General features: G+C 54.6%; 11 protein-coding genes and 1 non-coding gene across 12 annotated transcripts; 8 read left to right on the top strand and 4 right to left on the bottom strand.

Moving 5' to 3' along the window:
• Positions 1-511: 511 nt before the first annotated feature.
• BU26DRAFT_420574 (Elf1-domain-containing protein) lies at positions 512-939 on the top strand (the record flags this gene model as incomplete). The annotated part of the gene is made up of 2 exons (XM_033823373.1): positions 512-562; positions 619-939. Coding segments are annotated over 2 exons (372 nt in total), but the record flags the coding sequence as incomplete, so codon positions are not given.
• Positions 940-1,122: 183 nt separating this feature from the next.
• On the bottom strand, positions 1,123-2,352 carry BU26DRAFT_515977 (PRTase-like protein). Its single transcript, XM_033828219.1, has 4 exons — positions 2,050-2,352; positions 1,631-1,989; positions 1,406-1,577; positions 1,123-1,355 (listed from the first exon to the last, which is right to left on the bottom strand). The coding sequence occupies exons 1-4, from the start codon at positions 2,193-2,195 to the stop codon at positions 1,304-1,306; spliced, it is 729 nt and encodes a 242-aa protein (XP_033688662.1). The 5' UTR covers positions 2,196-2,352; the 3' UTR covers positions 1,123-1,303.
• A 156-nt stretch (positions 2,353-2,508) lies between these two features.
• On the top strand, positions 2,509-6,250 carry BU26DRAFT_515976 (uncharacterized protein). Its single transcript, XM_033828218.1, has 2 exons — positions 2,509-5,727; positions 5,779-6,250. Exons 1-2 carry the CDS (start codon positions 2,722-2,724, stop codon positions 6,061-6,063), a joined length of 3,291 nt encoding a protein of 1,096 aa, XP_033688661.1. The 5' UTR covers positions 2,509-2,721; the 3' UTR covers positions 6,064-6,250.
• An 819-nt stretch (positions 6,251-7,069) lies between these two features.
• On the top strand, positions 7,070-11,461 carry BU26DRAFT_538357 (seryl-tRNA synthetase). Its single transcript, XM_033831454.1, has 11 exons — positions 7,070-7,515; positions 7,587-7,726; positions 7,896-8,072; positions 8,140-8,341; positions 9,651-10,060; positions 10,113-10,199; positions 10,250-10,637; positions 10,688-10,779; positions 10,850-10,943; positions 11,008-11,127; positions 11,230-11,461. Exons 1-11 carry the CDS (start codon positions 7,464-7,466, stop codon positions 11,283-11,285), a joined length of 1,818 nt encoding a protein of 605 aa, XP_033688660.1. The 5' UTR covers positions 7,070-7,463; the 3' UTR covers positions 11,286-11,461.
• A 254-nt stretch (positions 11,462-11,715) lies between these two features.
• On the top strand, positions 11,716-14,330 carry BU26DRAFT_227152 (uncharacterized protein). Its single transcript, XM_033820812.1, has 3 exons — positions 11,716-12,225; positions 12,285-13,687; positions 13,746-14,330. Exons 1-3 carry the CDS (start codon positions 11,840-11,842, stop codon positions 14,231-14,233), a joined length of 2,277 nt encoding a protein of 758 aa, XP_033688659.1. The 5' UTR covers positions 11,716-11,839; the 3' UTR covers positions 14,234-14,330.
• BU26DRAFT_227161 (uncharacterized protein) lies at positions 14,074-15,165 on the top strand. Its single transcript, XM_033820813.1, has one exon. It carries the CDS (start codon positions 14,428-14,430, stop codon positions 14,989-14,991), a length of 564 nt encoding a protein of 187 aa, XP_033688658.1. The 5' UTR covers positions 14,074-14,427; the 3' UTR covers positions 14,992-15,165.
• BU26DRAFT_515972 (uncharacterized protein) lies at positions 14,924-17,784 on the top strand. Its single transcript, XM_033828217.1, has 3 exons — positions 14,924-15,744; positions 15,798-16,492; positions 16,563-17,784. Exons 1-3 carry the CDS (start codon positions 15,341-15,343, stop codon positions 17,519-17,521), a joined length of 2,058 nt encoding a protein of 685 aa, XP_033688657.1. The 5' UTR covers positions 14,924-15,340; the 3' UTR covers positions 17,522-17,784.
• BU26DRAFT_418987 (uncharacterized protein) lies at positions 17,624-19,101 on the bottom strand (the record flags this gene model as incomplete). The annotated part of the gene is made up of 2 exons (XM_033823280.1): positions 17,624-18,622; positions 18,790-19,101. The coding sequence occupies 2 exons, from the start codon at positions 19,099-19,101 to the stop codon at positions 17,624-17,626; spliced, it is 1,311 nt and encodes a 436-aa protein (XP_033688656.1).
• Positions 19,102-20,704: 1,603 nt separating this feature from the next.
• Positions 20,705-22,259, bottom strand: BU26DRAFT_515969 (carbohydrate-binding module family 63 protein). The gene is made up of 2 exons (XM_033828216.1): positions 21,337-22,259; positions 20,705-21,282 (listed from the first exon to the last, which is right to left on the bottom strand). Exons 1-2 carry the CDS (start codon positions 22,018-22,020, stop codon positions 20,869-20,871), a joined length of 1,098 nt encoding a protein of 365 aa, XP_033688655.1. The 5' UTR covers positions 22,021-22,259; the 3' UTR covers positions 20,705-20,868.
• Positions 22,176-23,106, top strand: BU26DRAFT_227125 (uncharacterized protein). Its single transcript, XM_033820811.1, has 2 exons — positions 22,176-22,922; positions 22,981-23,106. Exon 1 carries the CDS (start codon positions 22,331-22,333, stop codon positions 22,823-22,825), a length of 495 nt encoding a protein of 164 aa, XP_033688654.1. The 5' UTR covers positions 22,176-22,330; the 3' UTR covers positions 22,826-22,922; positions 22,981-23,106.
• BU26DRAFT_t15 lies at positions 22,816-22,891 on the top strand. Its single transcript has one exon. It is a non-coding gene; the product is annotated as a tRNA-OTHER (tRNA).
• BU26DRAFT_588688 (sterigmatocystin 8-O-methyltransferase) lies at positions 22,884-24,436 on the bottom strand (the record flags this gene model as incomplete). Its single annotated transcript, XM_033834719.1, has 5 exons — positions 22,884-23,327; positions 23,382-23,836; positions 23,889-24,012; positions 24,062-24,188; positions 24,242-24,436. The coding sequence occupies 5 exons, from the start codon at positions 24,434-24,436 to the stop codon at positions 23,002-23,004; spliced, it is 1,227 nt and encodes a 408-aa protein (XP_033688653.1). The 3' UTR covers positions 22,884-23,001.
• Between the last annotated feature and the right edge of the window lie 254 nt (positions 24,437-24,690).

Here is a 24,690-nt window from a genome sequence, read left to right as displayed (position 1 = left end):
GCTTATTCCGTCGCGAGCTGTAGACGACGAACCGCTGATTGCCGACGCTTGTTGTGGAATGTGGTAGCTGCTCGTGAGATAGCTTTGACAAGGATGGAGCGATTGCCCGAGAATAACGGATCACCTTTTAAATGTTTAAGAAGAATAAAAGACAAAGGTGGGAATGAGGAAGGAAAGAAGTGGAGGGAGGGGTGCTGAGAGATGGCTGTTCGGAGCGTCCTGAGGTGTGATTGGCCAGGCTTATCACGCTTTGGGCAGCTGCCAGGGCGGTGAGGTCACTTGGCGTCGGAGCTCCCCACCGTCGTTCTTTCCTTCCATTCACATCCGTCGCGACCTCTCCATCGCGTTCTCATCGACAAAGAGCTCGCAACGCCTTCTGCGAAACCCCACAACCGCGCGCTAAACTGCTTGCATACAGTGCTCCTACTACAACCGACAAACACGAACATTAACTAAACGAAAATGGCAAGTCGCCGCACGATGCTGCTCGCATGCGCACACTAACAGCTCGCAGGGCAAGCGAAAGTCATCCAAGAAGCCTCAGGGTCCCAAGAAGGTGCGCGTTCATGATCGCGTGGTCGCTCTATATTTAGCTGACAAATGGCACAGAAGGAGAAGCTGCCCACGACCTTCCAATGCCTCTTCTGCAACCACGAGAAGTCCGTCTCCGTATCCATCGAGAAGAAGAGCGGCGTCGGAAACCTGCAATGCAAGGTGTGCGGCCAGACATTCCAGACCAACATCAACTACCTCTCTGCTCCCGTCGATGTCTACGCCGACTGGGTCGATGCCTGCGATGCGGTCGCGAAGGAAGCAGGAGGCGGCGCAGCGACCGAGCGATCAGTCAACCGCACCGGCGCCCTACCGAAACCCGCCGGCGATGACTTCATTGTCGAAGATGACATGGATGCCGAGGGCGATTTTGCGGACGATGAGTGAGGAGCGCTTCGCGTGCGACACGGCAACTGTACAACATGGGCTATACTAGGAAAGTATTGGGCTAGCTTGGTGAATGGTGTCTGGGATATACCACGGCGAACGGCGAATCGTTAATTCCTGTGCTTCTTTCGACATCTACAGGGCGGCTATTGCAATGGGAAAATAAGGAAAAGGTGGCAGGGTGCCTACTATGGTCATGGGTGGATCTTTTCAATGAATGTTTTCAGCGCATGCTCACGGTACACTATCAGTGGTGTGGCGTGCTAAGGTGTAGGCCGAAGCCCGCTCAAATTCTAGATGCTATCCCTCGCAACCTATATCACACATATACCTTGGGAGACAGAGATGATATCCTGTTGGACGCCTACATCGTGTAGAAACGGTCGCCGAAGTCACCGAGTCCTGGAACGATGTAGCTAGAAGCCTCGTTAGCATTAGAAAGGCAAGTTAGGGGGCTGTGACTTACTTCTTTTCGTCCAACCCTTGATCGACGAAGGCTGTGACCACCCTCACCTTCGGGAATCGGTCTGCAAATTTCTTCGCGCCTTCGGGACTTGCGATCAGGTTGAGAAATAGGATATGTTCCTCCGGTACACCTCGAGACTTGAGGACGTCAATGGCCATAAGTGCGGAACCGCCTTGGACTACGTCAGTGGCTGAACGAGCATATACAGCGCCGGAAACACAATACCTGTAGCAAGCATAGGGTCGAGGAGCAAGACCCATCGATCGGCAATGTCTTCGGGGAGCTTGTCGTAGTAGAGCTTTGGCTTCGAGGTCTCCTCGTCTCGTTGAATGAGGATCTTTCCAATCCTCACGGATCTACAGCAATCCCGCAGACCCTGCTCCATGGACTCGCCGGCGCGCATAATGGAGACGCCACAGATCTTGCCCTCAAACTTGACTCCCGCATAGTTCCTCCCAACCGGCGTAGTGATCTCATGCTCTACAACTGGCAGGTGGTTGAGGCCCTCCTCGACGAGCAATCGAATGATTCGGTTCGAATAGAAGATGAAGTCTGCTCGACCAGTGTTTGTGTCCCGAATCATCCTATATAGTTCAATTAACCCTTCTTATCTCTGCACATTGTCCGCCATATGAGGGCCTTACGTTAGCAGCGCTATCAGCTGCGGGGTTTGAGGCAGTATATGGACATTGTCATGGGGCAGAGGAGTCGAGACGGTAGCCTTGGGCTTCTGGGTAGCTGGTCGATATTCAGGTCCAACGGGAGCTTGGGGCTGAGAATCCGAGGCCATGTTGTGTTACCGGACGGGTGCAGATTCTCGCGGCGAGTTTCAGTGGGGACGCTCCAAAGGTTGTGAGGACACTGAATGCTCCCAGAACTGCACCTATGGCTACCTGGTGATATATAGAATCATGAACGAGCGGGAAAACGAGAAAGAAGTGTGAGGCACGCCCAGCAATGGACTCGAGGTCCAGGCTCGTGATCATCGGGGAACTCCATTGCACGAGATTCACCGCCCGCCGCTTTGGTCTTAGCGCATTTCCAGCCGGGGTGCTTTGCGCCTCTTCACCACAGCCACTTCACCGGCTTCGTCACTGCGTTTGCGCACCTACCCGCTTTCAACCCGCTTTCGCCGAAAACACCCAAACACAAGCATTCCCTCAGCAACGAGAACGCGACAGCCGCTGTCCCCCGATGCGACCCAGAATCCCCACCGCATAGAACTCTTCACCGCGATAGTCGTGCTCTATCTCGTCCACCACAATACGCGTCTGAGCACTTCTTCGATCCCGATCAACAGACATTACGCGCCCGAGATGGCCACGTCCATGTCCTCAGCGTTTACCATGGCCGATCGCCGCAAGAAGGTCGTCACGTACGGAAGGTCTGCGCGTCTTGCAGCACCTGCGAAGTGGTCCGAAGACGCAACGTCCCCCGAGCGGCCGAGAAAGCAAGCGGACAGTTCGAATAATGGGCCACTCCGCAGGCCTGGAGGGATACTGGGAACAGGTAGCACATTAGGAAACACTCGCGCGAACCCACCGAAGTTGTCCGCCGCCCACGACATCTTCGATGTACCGTCCGACGAAGAGCACACGCTCGTGCCTTCCGCACCTCGAGCGAAGAAGGCCCCACCAAAAGCCAAGCCAATCGATCCCTTCGATGTCCCTTCCTCAGAAGATGAGACTCCTCGCCCAAGTCGTAGGCCCGCGAAATCGGTGCAGTCCTCTCGAAAAGCGGAACCAGCGCAATCCTCGGTGGGTACCTACAAGTCGAAGTTGACGGAGCATGAACAGGTCGAGGCGCCCTCTTCCAGTGATCCGCTTGCACCACCTACAACTCGACGACGGGCGAAAACACCGCAAGCTGCACAAAAACCTGAAGGCGGAGCACAACCACGGCCTGCGAAGCGGACGGGCGTGAAACCGAGAGCTACGCGGGCAACAACACCCGCTGCACCCGCAGCTCCCGTTATCCCTTCACAGAAGAAGGCAAAAGAGTCCTCCGTGGTACTGGTTAAGCAGCCCGTAATGGCCAAAACCACAACAAAGAAAGCACCGGAATGGGACATATTCGACGTACCCCCGTCAGACGACGAAGCGCCATTGTGGAGGCCGAACAAACCGCGTCCGGCGCCGCTATCTCGAGCGAAAGCTGCATTCACCTCTCGAACCGTTGCGCAGCCCTCGCCGGAGCCCTCCAATGATTCGGACGATTCGAACACCTCTAAGAAGCGCAAACGCCAAGGGTCCATATCATCTTCAGCAACCGTGAAAGCAGCACAAGTGGAGAGGGAATGCGAACCGTCGGTTCTTCACCGAAACAAGAAATACCAGAAAAAGGAAGACAGTGTGTCTCCCGGACACGATACAAGCAAGGTTTCACTGCCCATACAGGCGGTTGAGGAACAGCCCCGAGGGTTCGCAATCAATAAACCAAAACGGACGAGGACACGCACCGTTCCTGTACAGGCGAAACCCCCGATTGCGAAAGGACAGTCCTCACCAGCGACGCTAAGTGGGATGCTCGCTGTGCGGTCATTACCCAAACCATCACCCGTGCCCGAAGTTTCCGAAGTCCAGGCGGCGGAAGACGAGACCATGTACGACATCCCAGATCCGGAAACCCCTGTCGTAAAACTGAGGAAAGCTCCAATATCCGGATCCGTAACACCTCGGCAGAATGCCTTGTTCAGCAACCTTCTGGGTGATTCGGCCGAATCCGCGACTCCGATGCCCAGCATTTCGAGGCTACGTCTTACGGATCAACGACCTAGCTCTGTGCTTGCTGGGTTGACGAGATCCTCCTCGGACATTCCTCAATCCGCTCTCACCCGGAAAACTAGACTCATAGACATGCTCAAACAATCTGCGCCAAGTTCGGATGATGATAGCGAAAGTGATGAAGAGACGGAAGAGGACATTCCGGAGATCCCCGCTGTGTCTGTTCCAGCCAAGACAGCTGCCAATGGAGTGGGTGCTACCGACGATGCGTCTGATGAAATGGATGTGGATTCAGAAGCGCAGGTCGACTCCCAGGCGTCCCAGACAACTGTTCAGCTGCATAGCGGCGCCCGGATCACGTATGCTAAGCAAAGATCCTACCTGGAAGAGTCAAACCTCGAAGACGGCCTGCTTCTGGCTATGGGCCTCGATGATGATTTCGGCCCCAATAAAGACCAGAATCTCGTCTCAGAGGACGAAGATGATCCGGCGAGCCAAGTACGGGGTATTCATGAGCTTCGCAGGCAAGGGCAACATTATAAATTCCAAGTCGAAGCTGAGAACTCCATCGATGACATTTCCGGAAAGAGCGGCTTGAACGCTTCGCAGCGTCGCAGTGCAATGATGGATTTCGCAACGCGGATGGCTGACAGGACCTTTATCGATCAACTTCTGGAATCGGCCTTGACTTACCGATTGCTCGAAAGCATCTCCTACGCCAGAGAAATCATCTTTGATTTTGCCGCCGCGGTTGCCGTGCTTCATATTCTCGAAACTGGGCCTGGCTATACTGTCCTCGACCAAATGTACCAATCCGGCATCATGGTGACCTTGAGTAATCTTTTGGATTCGCACAACGACATCTATCGCATTGCACGAGATCGGAAGACGAACATGGCGAAAAGCGCGCAAGGTACAGTAGCTGAGTTTCGGGACCTCATACTGAAGTCCTCAGTCTGGCCTGCTGAGAAGCTTGAGAAAGTTTCGCCACAGCTTGTCGCAATGAAGACGCTCGAATTGCTAATTCTGGGCATTCGCAAGGCTGGTAATGACGAAGCGCTCATTGACGAGGACACGATTGCCAAGCTAGTTAGCATCACCCGCAATGCTTGCCAGCGCCTGAAGGTTGGAAAGGCAACATCACAAGATCTGATGACGTTGGATATCGCATTCTCGATCTTGGAGGCTGTGTCCTTGTCGAAAGACGGGCAGACGACGTGGTCAAATGAGGTTCTGCGACGTTTGGCGGAGATAATGCCCGTTTTCTTTGAGACTAGCGGCGCCTCACCGATCAGGCTTGTCGTACGGCTCTGCATGAACATCACCAACAACAAGCCCAAGGCTTGCCAGTCCTTTGCTGGCCCGACTTTCGTACTACCTCTCGTGCGGTCCATTAGTCATAGGTTCAAGTTACTGGCCGGTGAGCTAGACGAGCAGCAGAGGACTGAGGTCATGGAGGGCCTAATTCTCAGCTTGGGTGCCATGATTAACCTTGCCGAGTTCAGCGACCAAGCAAGAATGAGCGTTGTGCAGGAGGGAGATGGGCTGGTTGATGAGCTGGCGCAGATCTTCCTAGACGGATCGGAACGGGCTGACCGGGTAGGTTACGCTCCCTCTGCTATTTCGAGCACGTATACTGACCAGCTGCAGGCCGATTCTATGGAAGAATCTCAATCAAGCGTCACGATTGGTTATCTCAGCATCCTCCTCGGAAACCTCTGCTTGAACGATACTGTGAGGGCCAAGGTCCAATCGCGTCTTCCAAGGAACAAGATCGACATCCTGGTACAGAAGGTTAAGGAATTCGTCCTCTACAACCAAAAGGTTGACCGCTTGGCCGGCCAGTTCGAGGGCGAGGAGGGAAGAGAGACGTTGCGGAACTTTACGATGCGATTGATGCTGGTGGTTGAGAGGCTGGAGAAGGTTGGAGCTTAGATTTGCGTTGTCAGAACAAGCGGATATCCCATTGTCGTAACACATACGACATACGCAGGAGGGCCTTGACTACTTTGGATCCGGGTTTTCATTTTGCATCTTTGGCAGGCTCTGGTTGGGCCGCTGGCAGATTTACGTGCAGCTTGATACCCCATAAATGCTCTATACAACAATGCACATTGCCCCCAGACTTTTGCTGATCCGGGGCTGATGACGGATGGCTAAAAGGGACATGCTAGTCACAGAAGTCCTCCTTTAGGCTTTATATACCAGTCTGGTCGCCCGTTGTGGAAGTGCCGGGGGTGAATGCACGGGGGTACGAAGACGGCAGCTGCATGCGCGGTTCCTGAGTGACGATCTTGGATCTTGCGGAACGGTACAGCTTGCTGTACGACTGCACGACTGCATAGTTCCAGCATAATACGGACGCGAATGACTTGAGGACAGCAAATGCTACATACGTTGGAGCAAGCCTCCGTCAGCAGCATCAGACTTGCTTCTAACCTACTCCACCCCTGCCCATCCCCCGTGCGAGCAGGGATCGGGTCGGGCACTCGCAGGTGTTTTGCCACGATGGCTAAATCTCGAGTTACATTTAGGGCTGAATTGGCGTCTGCAGATTCCAGCGATCTGGTCGCCATGACGCGAATGGCTTGGTACGAGGCACGCTCGACGGTACACGTCGGCTTCGCGAGGCGCTTCCGACGGAACAGCAATTTGCGGAACGCTTCTGGCGTCGTTCTATGCAGCGCTCTCCTGGCATTTCTTGTGTTTTGAGCGACGCACATGTGAACCTACTTTGATCGGGTAAAGTGGGCGACGGGGATGCGGCCGCAGAGTTGTCACTTTTTTTTTTTCCTGTGAGCGTTCCGAAACTGGGAGAGCGAGCCTCCCTTTGTCTGATGCGGTTGCTGGTGTGCCCCCGCTAGTCTACTCGCGCGCTGGCTGAGAACAATAACGGGCGAATCCCGAGCATTCAATTTACGTGATGTCAATCCTCCGTGAGCCCAACTCAAGGAGTCTCTCTATCCGCTGCTGATGACGGCATAAGGACGCGCTCGGGACGTATTTGTCTTCTTTTCTGCCCCTACTCCTACTTCTCCCTTGCAACCGACGACCACGCCGAATACCCCCGCCGCCCGCCTCCGTTAAGGTTCAGGACTATTCCTAGAAGACGGTGCTGCCGAGATCAGACCAGCTGTTGGCTCCTCTCGAGCGCTCCTGCAGCTCGACGGCGTCATTCCAGGATTGCGGTCTAGCTGGATCCAGGAAACCGGCAGGAACAAGCGTTACCGTCAGGCATCAGCATCTCACCATCGACCTCAGGTCGAACCTCCACACTGGCGAGCCGCTCCGCCGCATCTCGAACCTCTCGAACCGCCCACACTGCCAGCCGCAAGATGCCGGCACCGAAGCAGCGCAAAATCGCCATCGTGGGCAGTAGAGCTGTCGGTGAGTTCCACGGGTCGAGCTCACGCCGTCTTCTCGTGTGGAGCAACACAGACTGACCGAGGGAACCGCAGGCAAGTCGAGTCTGACGGTGCAATTCGTCGACGGGCACTTCGTCGAGAGCTACTATCCCACGATTGAAAATACCTTCAGCAAGGTCATTCGGTATAAGAACCAGGAATTTGCTACCGAGATTATCGATACCGCAGGACAGGTACGCATCTCGCCATTTTTTTCTTTTCCCCCACATCTCGCGTCCGCACAGCTCACCTCGCCCCACCCATCCCGGGGTCCGCCCATTGTCTTGATATGGCACCATTGTGCGCTCGATTACTTAGACTAAGGCTTTCGAGGAACCAACTGACAACCTCTCCACTGCGCAGGATGAATATAGCATCCTGAACTCGAAGCACTTCATCGGCATCCATGGCTACATGATCGTCTACTCGGTCGCCAGCAAGCAGAGCTTCGAGATGGCCCGCATCATCCGCGACAAGATCCTCAACCATCTCGTGAGTCTTTCAGATACTTCCAAGTCAGATACTCCAAACGTCCAATCAGTGTGTACTCTTCTGCTCCTCTGCGCAATGCAGCGGCCATTTGTAGCTAACGCGAGCTTCCTCTCAGGCCACAGAGTTCGTTCCCCTCGTCATCGTAGGCAACAAGTCCGATCTCCGCCCCGAGCAGCGCCAGGTCACGCCCGAGGACGGTAAAGCCCTTGCGCTGGAGTTCAAGTGCGCGTGGACCGAGGCCAGCGCGCGGTACGACGAGAATGTACAAAAGGCGTTTGAGCTTATGATTGCAGAGGTTGAGAAGAGTCAGAATCCTGGTGAGCCCGCTGGCGGAAGTAAGTGCATAGTCATGTAAGGTGACTGACGTGCGCGCTCTGCCAGACGAGGAAGAGAAGAACAAGGGACAGAAGAAGAAGAGCTGGAAGAAGAAGCTTTCGGATCTGGTCGCTCCTCCGTCGCCGCCGTGGAACGGCTAGATGGGACTGGTTTTGCTTTGATCGCCTAGACGGTTATAGAGGGTTGGCTTGGCTTGGTTATACGTGTGCATGGCTGCTTGTGTCCTCTTCGAGGCGTAATGGTGTGTGGTGCGGAGGTGTAATGAGCGCTTGTTTTGGGTATTGATCTGGCTCGTCATTCTTCTCTAGGCGAGGCATTCTCACACAGCAGCCTTTCTCTGATAGACAGGCATGGGTTACGATAATGAAGACAAACCTCCTCTTGAAGCACCGTACTTCAGCCAGGCTTCTGCGTATTGACGTCTACCTCACCCTGACGCTTCCGCCACCCACGCTTGTACCTCGCACCAACGCAATGCAATCGCCCCAGCGCCCAACTAGGAAGCTCTGAAGCTATGACTGCGAACCCACTGCGATCCACGCTTATCCTTCTTCCTGCCCAGCTGGGTAGGTCACCTCGTCAAAGCACTGAAGCCGTTCGGGCTGCATTCTACCGAGCTCACGTTGCTTTTGTGTCAGGCTGAGAGGCACGCCGAGCGAGCCCCCATTCACGGCTTGGCGCACGCGCCACGATTGTGCCCCGCTTGGTCTGTGCTCGAGGCGGTGCGGTGCCTGAGACAAGCGACAAACACCATTTGAGTCAGACGGAGGTCGGGAGGCCAAACTTTTGACACAACGCGCAATTTGATTTGAGACGGTACAGTGCAAGATGCTGGACGTGAATGATTTCATCGCCGAGGTATGTACGCTCTGTTCCCTTCCGAGACGTCTCCTTTTTGCGCTTCTGGAGGGGTTTGCAGGGTATGGAGGGGCTTCTTGAGAGTTCATGCGAAGTGCTTTACGAGAGGTCCTTTGGAGTCATAGCAGAGGATGGGGTTACGGCATTGACCTCGCTGACCACTTGTCCTTCTTTCCTGATCTTGGTTGGAGTACATGCTAACTAGAGGCAGCGCGGCGGTAACCCCGACAAGATTCGCGAGAGCCAGCGCAAGCGTTATGCGAAGGTCGAGATCGTGGACGAAATTATTAGCGACTTTGAGGATCACCGGAAGAGTAAGTCGCGCGGTTCCATACGCACAAAGTCAATCTGGAGAGACATTAGCTTAGAGAGGCGGCATGCGTTGGAATTGGATTGAAGAGGGACATACGGCTGACACTGCTTTGTGAACAGCACAATATGCCGCGACGCAAATCGGCTCCACCATAAACGGGCTCCAAAAGCAAGTCGGCCAGAAGAAGAAAGCCAAGGAAGACGCTTCGGAACTTCTCGCAGAAATGGCCAGGCTGAAAGAGGACAAGAAGGCCAAAGAAGAGGAGGCGGCGGAGAAGCACGTCAAGCTCAACGCGAAGGTCAAGTCCGTCGGCAACTACGTGCATCCCGATGTGCCGGTTTCGGATAATGAGGATAACAACTCGATATTGAAGACGTGGGCGCCGGAAGGCGTCACGGTCGAGCCGATGAAGGGCGGGATTCCGCATCATGGGGTGCTGTGGCGGTTGAATGGATACGATCCCGAGCGAGGCGTAAAGATTGTGGGGCATCGAGGTTACTGCTTGACGGGTTATGGTCTGTTCCTGAATGTATGTGGAAGTTGAATCGCGTTGCCCACAATGCATGACTAACCGCCTACAGATGGCACTCATCAACTATGGCCTCGAGTTTCTATTCAACAAGGGCTATACTCCAAATCAGCCCCCTTTCTTCATGCTTCGAGATCAGGCAGGTTAAGCAAAACACCCCATTTTAACGCCTATGCTAATCATGAGCAGATGGCGAAGACGGCCCAGTTGAGCGAGTTCGATGAGGAGCTGTACAAAGTCACAGAGAGCAAGGATAAGCCGGAGACGGACAAGTACCTGATCGCGACCTCAGAACAGCCGATAAGCGCCCTCCATTCAGAAGAGTGGTTAGGTGCTGCAGACCTCCCTATCAAGTATGCCGGGTATTCGACGAACTTCCGTAAGGAGGCTGGCTCCCATGGCAAGGACGCTTGGGGGATCTTCAGGATACATCAGTTCGAGAAAGTGGAGCAATTCCTCATCACACATCCGGAGAAGTCCTGGGAGGCGTTCGAGTCAATGATAGCAACCTCTGAGGAGTTCTATCAATCCCTAGGCCTTCCATACCAAATCGTGGGTATTTGTTCGGGCGCACTCAGTGAGTACTTCCCCAGCCCAGAGGAAACTTCAGCCGTTAACATGTCAAAGACAATGCCGCTAGCATGAAGCGGGACATAGAAGCATGGTTCCCGGTGACCGGAGGTGGAGAATACAAGGAGCTCGTCTCAGTCTCTAATTGCGTAAGTGCCACCTGCTTGTACACGGGGAATCACATATAAGGATCGCCACTGACGTGGTCCCCACATTCAGACAGATTACCAGACCCGAGAACTTGAGATCCGATTCGGCGTGAAGAAGCAAACTTCAACGCGTAAGGAGTACGTGCACGCGTTGAATGGCACTCGTAAGTCTCTTGCTCGGGTCAGAAGAGCCGTTGACTGGGTTTGTAACGCTAACGGCATGGGCAGTCTGCGCGACTGAGAGAACACTCTGCTGTCTTCTGGAGAACTTCCAGACTGAGGAAGGCTTCAAGGTCCCGAAGGTGCTCCAGAAGTATATTCCCGGCCAGCCTGACTTCTTGCCATTTGGTACGTATGACCCTACGCAGGCGCAGAGCCAACCTTCTTGGCTACTACTTCCTGCACCTAGCCACCCTGTTGGGCATTTGCTGACTTGAAATCCACCTTTAGTCAAGGAGTGGAAACCGTCGAAGGACGAGAAGGGCATCCCGGAGAGGCTGAAGTGAGAAGGCCTTAGCGGCCCACGGTGCGAGCGGAGCTGCTCGGGAGGATTCAAGGCATTCTGGAGTTGGGCTAGATATACCTTATGAAGGGTAGACCCTACCTATTGGGTCGATATAGAAGAGATCCCCATGATCTACGATTTACTGACTTCTTGAGGCTAAAAAGCAATTTCTCGCTGGTATACATCGTTGCCAATCCTGTATCGTCGCTTCCCGCCTAGCTACTTGCTTACGAAAGCGTGTGTTGCTGACCCTACCTCCGAACCCCGGATGCCTTCTTTTCCGGCCCTCGCCTTACTTCTGATATAGCTTCCCGCATTGAACCCATCGTCTGGAATTGTGCCCTCTTCTTTGCTACGGATTCTCTTCATTGAATAGAAATGAACTTCAGCCTCGTCACGGCGTGGCGTTTTCGGCGCCCTAATTTGCATGGCTTGGCGGCGGCAGCTGAGAACGTGACGAGGCTGAAGTGCAGGCAGCATTTCCAAGGCTGAGCGCAGAATCTTGATATAGCAATGAACTTCCTGCTCTAACCTACTCAAGAGCTCAAAACGATAATGTCGACACAGACAGATCCCCAGACACAGGCGGCGCTGGCCGCAAACAAGATAGCCTCCGCGGCCATGGGGATATCGATCGCGGCCCTCCTCATGGCCTATCTGCAATTGCTGCTGGGGAACATCATGTCGGGGAATGCACTATGGAAGACAAATCACGCCGCGATTGGGGTTTCCGCGTCTCATCGCTCGTGGATTCCTGGTCTGAGAAGGCTCAAGATCCGATATCCCCAGATCAACTTCAGAATCAGAAATATCCTGTTTGAGATTCATGAGTCCGCCGATCGGGGTATTGTGAATACCTTCATGAGCAGCTTCGCCAAGCATCATGGCTACGAGTGGAGAAGAATTCCCAGCGGAGATTGGGTGTCGTCTAAGCACATAAGGTCAGCCATCCTGTTTATGAAGAAAACGATTTGCAATGGCACCTTATTGACATTTCCAGTGACGGAACGACTGTATTGTGCGAAGCAAATGGCCGGCCCTTACAAGTCGGCATTCTACCAGTTCCGACGAGGCTTTATTACCAACTGTGGCGCCTTGTGAATCCTATATTCTCTCCCGACCGCCCTCGAGCCACTTGGGCACAAGTAATCCAGGCGTTAGGCATTACCGATACCTCTTCCCTCGTCGTCAATAAACTCGACGCTGATACCATTCCCTCCGGGATTGATGTTCCAATCCAACGACTCAGACTCTTTGATCTTGGTCGTCTAGCGCTAATTATGGGCTGTACAACGGTGGAGATCGATGTGATGAACCGCTTCTTCCGAGCCGTGGGCCCGTTTTGCACACTCTCCACCGACGACATTCCGACCTTTGGAAAAGCGATACGATTCGAAGGAGACATTTATGCCATCAACAGGGATAAATGGCGGTTCCAGCCTGTCTCGTCGATGTTTGCAGCCTTAGAACTGGCGGAAGGGCGTCTAGCTGTGTCGAGATATTTGATACCATCCATGACGTCGTTCACTCACCACAACTATTGGGATCTTAGCTCATGGGAGTCAACACTATCGCCCGTCAACCTCGTCTTCCAAGCCGAGACATTGGACGCATGCGAAAGAAATACTGAGCTGGCCTTGGAGCACACATCGACCGAACATATCTCGCACCCTTTCCAGAAGTGGCAACTGAAAACTGTGCTCACTATACCGTCTATGGTCGCAGTTGCGTCTTACGCTGGATTGCCTAATGCCTTTTGTGGTTTCCCATCCGGAGTGCTGCTGTCCGCGCTGAAGGGCTGGGTTCAGGTCCAAGCAGACGAAATTACCCAGCAGAACAATGCGCTTCCTAATGTAGAGAAAGCCTTTAATGGCTCCATCTCGGCATGGAGGTATCTGCGCGTGGGTGAAATCGCGTTTCTGGAACGCCGATCTCAGATCGTCATGACTCCTGTTCCATGGTACACTACAGCAGCATCAGGGTTGGAAGGACAGCTAGGATGGGCGTACGCTCGACTGCCGCAGGAATTGAGGGACTCGATATGGGGCCCGCCACCGAGTCATCCCACTCCCGTATGGAGCCGTGGCACAGGTCTGGTGATGCCACCCTGTCTCCTCCTACTGGAGCGTTATGACCCGGCCGTATGGGCAGAAGACATCCGGAAACAGTATCGCGATATTGAAGGAGAGCTGCACCCTTCCAAGGTTCTTTGGTTCCAGACCTTGCTTATTGACATCGCTATTCGGCTGCAGATTAGAGGCAAATCTGAGCGAGCACACGACGAGGACAAACGCCGCGAGTCTGTTCCTCAAGAGCAAGGTTCTATCCCCGAGGCAGAGTGCATTGTGAAAGCGATTGCGAGCAGTTGTCTGTGGAACTTGGAAGGGAGCTATCTCGATCAAGGTAAGTGTCCCCTATTCATGACATATTCATAACAGTTTTGTTTAATCAACAAACATAGTCCCTAGTCCGAAGACTGAGCCACCACAAGATCAGCATCCCCGCCTTGGTTTACAAGGGCCCATCTCTGTCACTGAGCTCCAACCACCAGAAGCAGGCTATGTTGGTCGGGCGGGTACTCTCCCCTCGCCACGATCCAACGACACACTTCAGACTGAAGCGCCAAGAGACGAGCCTCCTCATCCAATAACAGAATGCGCACATTCTTCGCCGCAACCGACCCGTCCTACCCCTCGGGATGAGCCTCCAGAGTCATCCTCCCCTGAACAGCGTAGAGAGTATGTGCCTTGGGACTTACACAGGGCACTCCTCACGCACTGCGACTTCTACAGCCAGTTAAAACCGGAGCAAGCCGAGCTCGAGCACAAGCGCCTTGCTATCCTCCTGAAGCTACGCGCGCTTTTCTTCATCGCATTCTTGATGTCGGGGCCGGATTCGAGCCAGGTGTTTGACGCTCGGCATAGCCAGGCACAGGTTCCTATGATATAGCAGAGGAGACTTGAGGGAGCAGCTATGGAAACGGAGATCAAGATGTTGATTGCGGAATGCGTTTGCTTGCTGTTACGTCGCTCCAAGGCGGATAGTGTCCATAGGGCAAGGCCACGGGCCTTCGATCGATTCCCCGGTCTATGCAATAGATGGAGGTCTTCTTGGGAACCACCCAAACGGCTTTTCTCTTGTAGATGACGCTCCAATGCCCATGTCGTGCGATTACATACGTGGAGCCTACAGGTGGATACAATACATACCTCTGCGAACAAGGAGACCCTCCACCGCCTCGCTCTTCAGACTCCCTAACTCCCTTCCCCTCGGCCCCGTTCTCGCCGATCCTCACCTCTCATCTCGGATGCGATACCCTACCCTCTCGCGTCCGCACTCATATCCGACGCGCCCCCTCCCAAATCTTATCCCCCAAGCTCCGACCACGTGATCCAGCCCATGCACCTCACCCATTTCGCCCCCGCTTAGCATCCCACCACACCCTTGTATCCCCCACAATTCACCTCCTGCGGGGGAACATGCAGCCTTTTGCGTTCGCTGCAGCGACGCTCGGTCGCTCAAGCGAAGTCGCAGACGGCGAGGCATCCAAGATGCGAACTTCGCACAGCCCCGCGACGCTCGCTCCATCGGCGAGGCGAGGCGCGCGCGGGCACCGGCGGCGATTATTATCGGTCGCCATTGCAAACGTCTGCGAGCCTCGGGCGAGTCGGATCGGGAACGGGAGAGCTGTGTGTCTCGCGAGTTAACGAAGAGGGGTAGGTACTGGGTCTTATATTTGAGGTTGCTTGCGCTCTTGTGACATCGAGACTTCTCACTCACCCACACCCGCACCATCGGACTGCAACGGCGCCCTGGACCTGAGTTTCGAGCCGGGATCGACTATCTTTATTGGCTACCACCTGTGTAGCTTGTGCGAGGGCAAGTCCGTTTGCTTTGCTCTGCTTACGAAAGGCTTGGGCTTTGAATTCGCCTATTGCCCTATTCTCCTTCCGCGCTCTTTGACCATACCCGCTGCTACCTACGGGACCGGACATTTTACATTATTCGAAACACAAGCATTCGAGGGAGAAACAGTAACGCAACAACGCAACAACCATGGTCGAAATCAACGGCCTGACCCACCGCACGCGCACCATGCAACTCACCACAGATGGCGGCCTCATCCCCGTCTGCAACATCGTCACCCCCGTCGGCATGCTGGGCTATGGGCTCGACGAGACCCTCACCACGGACGCGCTCATCAAGCTGATCCGCAACGGCGCACCGACCGCCATCATCCTCGACTCCGGGTCGACCGACAGCGGGCCAGAGAAGCTAGCGTTGGGGTGCATGAGCGCGCCGCGGACGAACTACTTGCGGGACTTGACCAAGTTGGTGCGGCTGGCGTATCGGTTCCATGTGCCGCTGATTTTCTCGAGCGCGGGCGGCGACGGGAGCGATGAGCATGTGAGGGAGATGCTGAAGGTGCTGGAGGAGATTGCGGCGACGAAGGGGAACGAGTGAGTATTGTCCACATTTCAATGGGAAGGGATAGTGCTGACTAGGACGCCAGACACTACCGCCTCAAGACTGTAGCCATCTTCTCGGAAGTGCAAAAGGATCTCGTGCGCGAGCGACGGAGAGCAGGCGCCATCACCGGCTGCGGCAAGCCGGTCCCGCATCTCACCGAGGAAGAAATCGACTCCGCGCCGCGGATATGCTCGCAGATGGGACCTGAGCCCTTCCTGGACGCCATGTACGCCAACCCGGACTTCAACATCATTGTCGGTGGACGCGGGTACGATCCCTCGCCCTATGTTGCCTTTGCGGCCTTCGCCTCCAAGACGCCCCTGAAGGACACCGCGAGCCCAGAGGCTCAGCGAATGTGGGGCGGCTTCACCCACATGGGTAAGATCATGGAGTGCGGCGGTGCGTGTTCGACGCCGAAGAGCGTTGGCGCGACGGCTACGGTGTACCACGATGGAACGTTCGATATTGAGTCTACTGATCCGGGATCGCGGTGCACACCTCTTTCCGTCTCCGCGCATACGCTGTACGAGAAGACGCGCCCGGATATCTTGTACGGACCTGGAGGCTATCTCGACTTGACGCATTCGCAGTATGAGATGCTGGACGACGACAGGTCGTGCAGAGTCCGCGGCGGCACGTTTACCTTCTCGCGGGATGCCGGTTCGTCGTATCAGATTAAGCTGGAGGCGGCGCGAATCATCGGCTACAGGGCGCAGTACATGGGCAGCATTCGGGATCGTAAGTCAACCCTAAATGCTATTAGCATTTTCGCGACCTATGGAATGGGAAACTTACAATTGGAAAACAGCTACCCTAATCAGCCAGCTCGACACCCTTCTCAAACGCATAAAAGCCTACGTCACGCAGCAACACGCCACCGTGGACGGTACATGGGATCTTGACTGGCACATCTATGGGCAGAACCACCTCAAGAAAGACGGACAAATGGCTGAAGTGTTCATCATCGGCGAGGCGCTTGCGTCTACGCAAGAGCTTGCCAACAGCGTCGTGTCGACAGCCAGGGTGGCCACCGTGCATGCCCCGTATCCCGGCCAGAAAGCCACGTCTGGCAACTTTGCTTACGGTCTCGGCGGAAAAGTAGAGATCCCACTCGGCCCCTGCGCTCAGTTCTCCATCTATCACCTTATGGCCGTTGAAGAAGGCGAGGAGAGGCTTCGACTCAGCGACGATTCCAACGCGCTGTTTCGCCAGGAGGTTACCATGGTCGGCGTGCCCACCAAGCCCCAAGTCGTACCCTTGGAGCCATCCAAGCATAGGCGTGGTCTGTCTTTGCTGGATGACGAAGGAGGCCCAGTCCCAGAGGACGACACAAAGCCGCCGAAGACACTGGGCGACGTCGCCGGCATTCTGCGGTCCAAGAACGCTGGGCCGTACGAAGTGACATTTGACGTGATGTTCAAAACCGAGGACATTTTCCGATTGGTGAAGGAGTCCGACATCTTGAATGCTGCCGCGGTAGCCAGGCTGTTCGATCTGACGGAAGACGACATCATCTGGAGCGGCTTCTTCGACCAGGCGCTGGCGTACAAGGCGACGATCCCACGGTTATGGAAGGGCAAGGTTGCGCCGAACGGTGGCTTCATGGAGAACGACGTGCATGGTTCGCAGAGGTATATTGGATTGATGAACATGGAGCTCCCGGAGAGCTTCGTCGAGAGCTGGAAGAATCTCCAGGTACAAAGGGGTCGGTCGCGGTCACCGCCGAGGGAGAAGAAGCCGATGACGAACGGAATCAAGGAGCATTGATGAGCATCTATAATGTAGCATAACTCAAGGCGTTTTGGGTCGTACCCTAGGAGCAGGGTTTTGGGTCCGTGAGATTTACCGGTCATGGCTAGCTTAATCCATTTATTGATATCGAGCAATGGGCTGCCCTTGCATATGCTCAGCGTGTGAGGGTGCAATAGTATCGAACATTCCCCAAACTGAGTCGCCCCAGAGGTCCTCAGGGAGAGAGAAATCTAATCCGGCGAATGCTCCCATGTTGCTCACGTCCACAGCCATGTCTGGCGGCGGCTCCTGGATGAGCGGCATGGTGGAAGGTCCGCCTTCATGCTGCCGCGGTTCAGCTACGTGGTTCGATATGTGGTTTTCAGCGTGATGCTCTGCTCCCTCTTCTTCGATTTCGGGCTTGGCGCCCCGGAGCTCCTGGCCTGTAGTGATTGCATCATACACCAGCGATGCTCCCATGCGGTCGTCGATTCTCAGCTTGGTCGTATCCAGGTCTACGGGTTGTTGTCGGCTCAAGGCTTCTAAGAGTCGAGCGGCGCGGAATTTCTCATCCGCTGGTCCTTTGGAGCCGGCTTTGAGGTACCTCTGTGCCATTGCGACGTGGTTCCGCGCGAGCTCTTGCTCTTCCGGCGATGCATGAATATTCAGGACAAAGAATCGGAGTAGGAACACGGTGGCGAGGACGAGGGCGCGGAAGTAGTTCTTCGGCAGGGTTCTTTGGAGCACTTCGGGAGCGAGGTCGCCGTAGTCGCTCGACCGGAAGCCGAGGCCTTGGTCGGAGAGGTAGACGATGCGCAAGGCGACCGAGAATCCGCTCTTCATGAGGATCTCGCGTGACGTGAGGTCGAGTTGCATTCGGATGATAGTCATGGTATAGAGGTGGATTTTCGCCACAAGGACGGCCATTTCCACTCTTGGTGTCCATGGCGTAGGGAATCTCGATTTCAAGCCATCCAGCTCGGTGTCGATGAGCTTGACTAGTGAATGACTGACAATCTCTTGTGAGTTCTCAAGTACGATGGTGGTGAATTTTGCGAGTGTATGTTGGACCATAATCTGGTAGGCGAATTCTGATGGGATGGGGTAACTGCGGACGAAGTTTTCGATGGTGGCTAGCTCTAGTGTCCCATTTATTGATGGGGAAACACCGACGTGCATACCAACACTAGAGAGTGGGTTAGTATATAGCCGGAAATTTGGAAGTTCAAGGGTTCATACACCGTGCTAGCGAGGAAGCATCCTAGCCATGTGCTTGCTCTCGCTCGCGGAGACCCGGCGGGGACGCCGATACTTCTTAGATTTCCAGCCGGTTTTGAGTGCTGGAGACCCATATACAAGGCCGCATTGACTGCCGTTCCACAGTAAAGCCAGCTCGGGTCGTAGATCTGTTGCTCTGCAGGGAAAGGCCACACGATGAGGTATGTGAGGGCCTGGATGGTCTGAAGTGGTAGAGGCGGCCGCAGGATTTCGGTTCCGAGCTGTGCTAAGAATGACTCCCGGATTTGGTTGAACTGAACGAGATGTTCTGGCGTAGTTGGATGAGATAGGACAACGGCAATGATGGTCCAGAAGAGGAAAGGAGAGGAACTGTACATTGGAGCGATTGAGATGTGCGGATTCAGAATCGGGAAATGAGGATAGAAGAGTGCTGCAAAGCTGCGAATTGAGAATTAGGATTCGGACAAATCTCCATTAGGGGTATGGTCGGAACTTACACCTTGAAGAGCTCGATGACGTTTTCCCTGTCAATGACAAAGGTTCCGAGCTGAAAGTGCTCTTGATTAAGACCGAACTCACTCAGTACGGCTGTTCCGGATTGCTCCAGCGTGTACTCCGGGGAATCGAAGGTGTCTGGATTTGAGGGTGACACGGTAGACTTGAGCCCGTTGTCATCACCTCTTTGATTTCTCAGGGCTTCTAGCTCTCTGGCCATCTCCTCGACGCGTCTAGTGAAGTGACGTTAGCCATCATGTCACACACTGAGGATGCTTACGACAGGTGGAGGGGGTGGACGCACTTTCGCGCTGGCGTACGCCGGAAGGATGAGTCTACTACGCATTGGAGATTCCTCTGCTGGCATCTTGTGCATGGAGCCGGAAATTTGGCCTTAGAGTCGCACCGGAGCTATAGGTTATTAGCGTTGACCCGCACTTCGAGGCATCCAACCTACTTTGACTTGCTTGCACTCTGTGCATGTCTTAACCGGCCTGTGAACAGACCTGCTGAGTGGGGTGGGGGCCATAGACGACATGTTTGAAAACCAGCGTGCTTCAGCCCGCCAGACGCTGTCTTGAGGTGCCTTTCGCGGATTCTTTTCTTTTTAACACCGGAACCGCGCGTCTAATGGTGAGGCTGGCTTTGTGATCTGGCTGTGTCCGCAATGCCTCAAGCGTCACCGGTTCTCCTGCGGATTACGACGTGACGCTGTCATCCTAGCTGGTGGGTCTGTCGTCGAGGCGTGGAAAAGGCTCCTTCGAGCGTCTGGATCCGAGAAAGACGCGCACTTGTGCGGCGTAGTCGAGGCATGAGGCACGGAAATCGGGCGTTCGTTGGGGGGTGACGGCCAAGACCGATCTCTATCTCCGATTGGCTGTCACATTTAGCCCTCGCAAGCTATTCCCCGATCGCACCTTGGCGCCGATCACGACACCTCACCCATTCCATCGTACATATATGCCCACTCTCCCGGCTCTTTGAACCACTTTTCTCTACCAGGTCAGCACTCTCGTGACCCTTGGTTTACTAGGAGCGATCTACTCAGGCATCCCCCAGCGTAGGCGACAGACATGCGCACTTACACTACTTCCTACGCGGCCTCTTCTCGCACCTTTGATATCGTCGGTGTAGTTTAGTGGAAGAACACTATCAGAAGACCGCCACGTCATCCCTTCAAGGAAACCCAGCTGGGTGTCCCCTTGACGAACGGACGACGTCGCCGCCTTCTGATGGGGACGCACGTTCGATTCGTGCCGCCGGCCTTTAAAGAGTTGCTGAAACGGTTGTACGCGATGCCTATGAACGTCCTGGCGTCGCGTCGATGTAGTTCGGTCGCAGAACGACCTCTTTTCGGGTTGCGCCCGCTATCCGATCGAGCATTGGACGTTAAGGCGTCAGAGACAGCAGCATTGGCCAACTTGGGAGCTTTCGAGGGAAGCCGCAGCAGTCCAGCGAGAGATTTTGTGCTGAGTCGCACCAAAGAACTTTGTTCTTCTTGAAAGGTTGGCTAATACATACAGGAAGCGAAAGGTGTTTAGAAGTTAAACATCAGAAATCGTCGGTCCAATCATCAAGATACGCCGTCGCCAGAAGAAGCGAAACGAAGCGAAAACAGAGCACCCATATGCTCCTCTCCTTCTGCGAATCTACGAGAAGTTGCTGCTAGCAGTCTTCGTCGAGCTCGCCGCCACACTAACACCCTTCACCGTGATACTCTGCCCATTCACGCTCGTAACCTTAACATCAACCGTATTCGTGCCGAACCCGCTCGCGTTCTCGAAGAAGTTGTATGGTTGGCGGGTGGTAGCCTTCCAGGTCGAGCCGCCGTCGGTCGACACCTCGAACTTGGAGATGGCGACGTTGCTGTTCATCACTTGCATGGAGAACCAATAAGGCGAGGTCCCCTCCTTGTTCTTCAGGATGATGGGCGAAGTGATGCCGCAGGGGACAATGGCGTAGGAGATGTCAATGACGCCCTTCGAAGCGGGAGCAAGCTGGGTAAAGGCGTTTTGGAAGAGGTCGAGATGGGAGGCGTCGCATTCGGGGCATTGGTCAACGATCTATTCATGAGCTGTCAGCGGCTGGGTCAAACATTCTTTGCATGATTAGCTTACCATCGCCTTGATCGAGTTACCGTTTGGTCCCGTCACCGAAACGCACGCACCGCACTCCGACGCATCCCAGTTCCCACCATACGCCGTTCCGAAGATTCCAGAGGGCAGAGTATAGCCGCTGAACGAGCAGTGACCTCCTGCAATATTGCCGCCATAGAAAGTAGCTGTGCCAGAGATCGAAGCGGCCTCGCTATCGACGGAATCATCTGACGCAGCCGGCGCGGAAGGTGTGGCCGGGGCGGCTGAAGAAACGACCGCGGCCTCAGAAGTAGGGATGGCAGCAGGTTCGCTAGGCGCCGCTGTTGCACTGTCGGCCGGGGACTCCACAGGCGAAGGAGAGAGGTAGATTGTCTCCACCGACGAAGGGAGCACGAAAGAGACGGTTGGTAGGGTGGTCGGGGTATAAGTTGGTGCTGGAGCAGCGGTATAGTTGGACGTTCCGTTCGGGAACGGATAGTGCGAGAAGTGTGGTTGATGAGGGTGGTGCGACTTCTGCGGACCAGCTGAGTGGGTCACGTAGACCGTCTCAGTAACTTCTGCAGCAGCCACAGAAGAGGAACTTGGGACAGCCGGGACAGTGACAGTCACCGTGTTGACCTCAGTTTGGGTAACTGTCCGCTGAGTGCAAACGTCCGCAGCAGCGGCAAAAGCTGCAAGGGGCAGGATGGACACGAAGGACTTCATGGCTGATGTTTGTTCGGTTCGACCGGTTTGGGCGTTTCAAGCAAAGGCTCTCGTAAAGACTGTATGAAGTGAATTGGCAATGAGCGAATGGATCGAGTCAATGGACTCAAAAGGGCAGATACACAACGAATGGAAGCAGCACTACGGCTTGCAAATGCAAAAGAACGAACACTTGAGAAGAGAACCTCGAGCTCAAAGTTGGAAGAATCAAAGCCCATCAACAAGCAGCAGCCCACGCTTTCTAAACTAAACCCAACAAGCTTTGATTACAGAGCCATTCCTCCATGCGCCCCATCGAGCCATAGCAATAATGAGCATGTGGAAATTCAAGGCGCAAGACTCCACTCCTGTATCACAGCACCATCTCGCGGCACAGCAACACCGGCGGCCTCGGCTCCCGCCCTCACAGGCCCGTCCCAGCGCCATCGGTCTCGACCAAACGGTTTCGGGATCGGCGCAGGTGAGGTCCTGGGATGCTGCGTGCAGCTTGCGGCCGATCAAACGCTGGCGAGATGAGATGGCGGCCCGTCTCATTCGTCGGGGAAATTGTTTCGCCGAGGCTGTTTCACGCGAGAGTCTCACCGCAGCGGTGGAAGCCTGCCAACAACACCACCGCGGCCGTTTCAATGCCTATTTAGAGGCCGCCATGCGGCAACGCATGGGAGCACGTTTTGTGTTTACGATTTTGTGTTGCTTCGCTTGCGACGGGCGGTTTCTTGGGGCTTTTGCTTGGTGGAAGGACTGGAGAAGAGGGGGAGTGGAGGCCGCTGCTGTGCTTCGCCGATATCATTCAAAGTGGGTGTAGTTCAGTGGCAGAACACCTGATGTTTTGTACTGTCAGGAGACCGGAGTTCGATTCTTCGCGCCCGCCATCATCATGATGTTCGATGGAGAGAAGCAAGGCTAGCTCCCGGAAAGGTACGTTGGAATACCTACACTATATCCTGACCATCTAGCTAGACACGCTCAGCCCCGATACTCCTACGCATGCGCCGGCACCGCAACCTCTGCCTCTACGATCCCGTCCTTGTCGGGGAAACCCCACATGCCGGTGATTACGAACCCCGCATCCTCAAGCAACGTCGTCCACTCGGTCCTACTCCTCTCTATCCCGGCGTTGAACGTCATCAGCGCCATATCAAAGCGGGCTTGGATTTCTGTTGCACCCATATCTGGGAGAACAAGCTCATGAATGAGGAGCTTGGAGTAGTTGGGCGTCATGGCTTCGTAGATTTGCTTGAGGATGAGGTGCGAGTATTTGTCAGACCAGTCGTGGAAGATGTGGTGGAGGAAATAGACTCTTGCGCCTTAGGATGAATTAGCAAGAGCGGTGGTGGGAGGGGAGGAAAGGGGCAGAGTACCTTTGATAGGATTTGGAGTGAAGAAATCGTACTCCATCCTCTTGACTTCTGGAGTCAAGTCCTCTTCTTTGATCCCCGCTAGAACAGCAGGAGTCTCCTGCAGCACTAGCTCTCCTTTCTTCCCGAATCTCTCATAGAAGGCTTGGATATCGTGCCCCTTCCCGCCCGCGACATCCACTAGCAACGTCTCGCTCTTCTCTTTGTCGAAGCCATCAAGTAACCGACCCTTGACGTCGTACCAATCGTACCAGTAATCGTGGTCACCCAGCGTATTCCCCATGAACACGTTGAAGGCCTGGAAAATCGAAGTCTGCGAAGCAAGCCAGTCGAATATGTGAAGTTTGGTCTGGTTCGCGTATTGGATGAAGCCGTCATTAGGCTCTGTGGGAACCGTGTAACCCGTTTCTGAAAGGTACTTTGGGGCTTTGATTGCTGCGGAGACGAGCGCGTCGTAACTAACGCTAGTTAGGTGTGACCGAGGACGGTGCGCTGCGGAAGGGGGCTTACACGAATACATGGCCCGCAGCGACTTGCGGCGTTGCCATTGCTTTCGTTGTCTCGTTGGCGCGCCATTCGTACGGGCCTGTCTGTTCGAGAAAACATACGGATGCTAGGACACGCAGGATGCGCGCTTCTCTATGTCAGTAGAACTTTCACACTTATAGTGAACAGCGACCTACAGATCAATCCTTCCTGGCCACCCGTGATCTTGGCCAGCTCTTTTGAGGATATGGATCCGTGGCGTTCTACAATGGGCTTGAAAAGATCCATTCCCACAGCTATACGGGCCGCTATGGATACAAATGGCTAAGTACGAATCAGTTCGACTTAGTCTTAGCGAAAGGAAGAAGAGTAGGTACTTTGAAGACAAGCTCAGTAGCTCGATTGACAGGACCTTCAAGCGTAGCGGTGAGCTTCTTGCTCAATTCGAGCGCTGTGTGCCGCGCCTCTTCATCGTTGTTGATCGAATCTGAAGTGATCTGGCCGAGTTCCGCTACCAGAGCTGCGGCTCGGTCTCCTTCAGAGCTGTTTTTGAGGTTATTGACTTGGGTCATCGTGTCGATTGCTCCGGAATATGCTTGCTCTCGATTGCGAGGGATAGCGCATGTCCTTCGTGGACAGTCTATATACGAGCGCGAATGCCTTGAGCTTATGTGAGGCGTAGGCGATCATCCGCGAGCTGCCTTTAGCTGGTTATCATCTCTTCTGCGAGTGTGCGGCGTTGAAACTGCTTCAGTTATTGCCGCCCTAGTGTGCAAGAGGTGGGCCTTGGAGATAGGACATAGCCATGCTGTCATAAGGCGTCCAG

Source organism: Trematosphaeria pertusa, assembly GCF_010094035.1.
Source record: "Trematosphaeria pertusa strain CBS 122368 unplaced genomic scaffold BU26scaffold_3, whole genome shotgun sequence".
NCBI lineage: Eukaryota > Fungi > Ascomycota > Dothideomycetes > Pleosporales > Trematosphaeriaceae > Trematosphaeria > Trematosphaeria pertusa.
Note: the sequence above shows the minus strand (reverse complement) of the source record. Positions and strands in the feature narration are given on the sequence as shown.

Excerpts from the sequence above, each read along its gene's own strand:
- BU26DRAFT_515972 (XM_033828217.1), top strand. The coding sequence starts at position 15,341 with ATGGTCGAAATCAACGGCCTGACCCACCGCACGCGCACCATGCAACTC. Across the intron at positions 15,745-15,797 it reads GCGGCGACGAAGGGGAACGA|ACACTACCGCCTCAAGACTG; the intron begins GTGAGTATTGTC and ends CTAGGACGCCAG. Across the intron at positions 16,493-16,562 it reads CATGGGCAGCATTCGGGATC|CTACCCTAATCAGCCAGCTC; the intron begins GTAAGTCAACCC and ends ATTGGAAAACAG.
- BU26DRAFT_515977 (XM_033828219.1), bottom strand. The coding sequence starts at position 2,195 with ATGGCCTCGGATTCTCAGCCCCAAGCTCCCGTTGGACCTGAATATCGA. Across the intron at positions 1,990-2,049 it reads CAGCTGATAGCGCTGCTAAC|GATGATTCGGGACACAAACA; the intron begins GTAAGGCCCTCA and ends TGAACTATATAG. Across the intron at positions 1,578-1,630 it reads CGACCCTATGCTTGCTACAG|GCGGTTCCGCACTTATGGCC; the intron begins GTATTGTGTTTC and ends ACGTAGTCCAAG.
- BU26DRAFT_227152 (XM_033820812.1), top strand. The coding sequence starts at position 11,840 with ATGTCGACACAGACAGATCCCCAGACACAGGCGGCGCTGGCCGCAAAC. Across the intron at positions 12,226-12,284 it reads GTGTCGTCTAAGCACATAAG|TGACGGAACGACTGTATTGT; the intron begins GTCAGCCATCCT and ends TGACATTTCCAG. Across the intron at positions 13,688-13,745 it reads AGGGAGCTATCTCGATCAAG|TCCCTAGTCCGAAGACTGAG; the intron begins GTAAGTGTCCCC and ends CAACAAACATAG.
- BU26DRAFT_538357 (XM_033831454.1), top strand. The coding sequence starts at position 7,464 with ATGCCGGCACCGAAGCAGCGCAAAATCGCCATCGTGGGCAGTAGAGCT. Across the intron at positions 7,727-7,895 it reads TTATCGATACCGCAGGACAG|GATGAATATAGCATCCTGAA; the intron begins GTACGCATCTCG and ends TCCACTGCGCAG. Across the intron at positions 10,200-10,249 it reads TCTTCATGCTTCGAGATCAG|ATGGCGAAGACGGCCCAGTT; the intron begins GCAGGTTAAGCA and ends AATCATGAGCAG.
- BU26DRAFT_227125 (XM_033820811.1), top strand. The coding sequence starts at position 22,331 with ATGAGCATGTGGAAATTCAAGGCGCAAGACTCCACTCCTGTATCACAG.
- BU26DRAFT_515969 (XM_033828216.1), bottom strand. The coding sequence starts at position 22,020 with ATGAAGTCCTTCGTGTCCATCCTGCCCCTTGCAGCTTTTGCCGCTGCT. Across the intron at positions 21,283-21,336 it reads GTAACTCGATCAAGGCGATG|ATCGTTGACCAATGCCCCGA; the intron begins GTAAGCTAATCA and ends GCTCATGAATAG.
- BU26DRAFT_515976 (XM_033828218.1), top strand. The coding sequence starts at position 2,722 with ATGGCCACGTCCATGTCCTCAGCGTTTACCATGGCCGATCGCCGCAAG. Across the intron at positions 5,728-5,778 it reads GATCGGAACGGGCTGACCGG|GCCGATTCTATGGAAGAATC; the intron begins GTAGGTTACGCT and ends GACCAGCTGCAG.
- BU26DRAFT_227161 (XM_033820813.1), top strand. The coding sequence starts at position 14,428 with ATGACGCTCCAATGCCCATGTCGTGCGATTACATACGTGGAGCCTACA.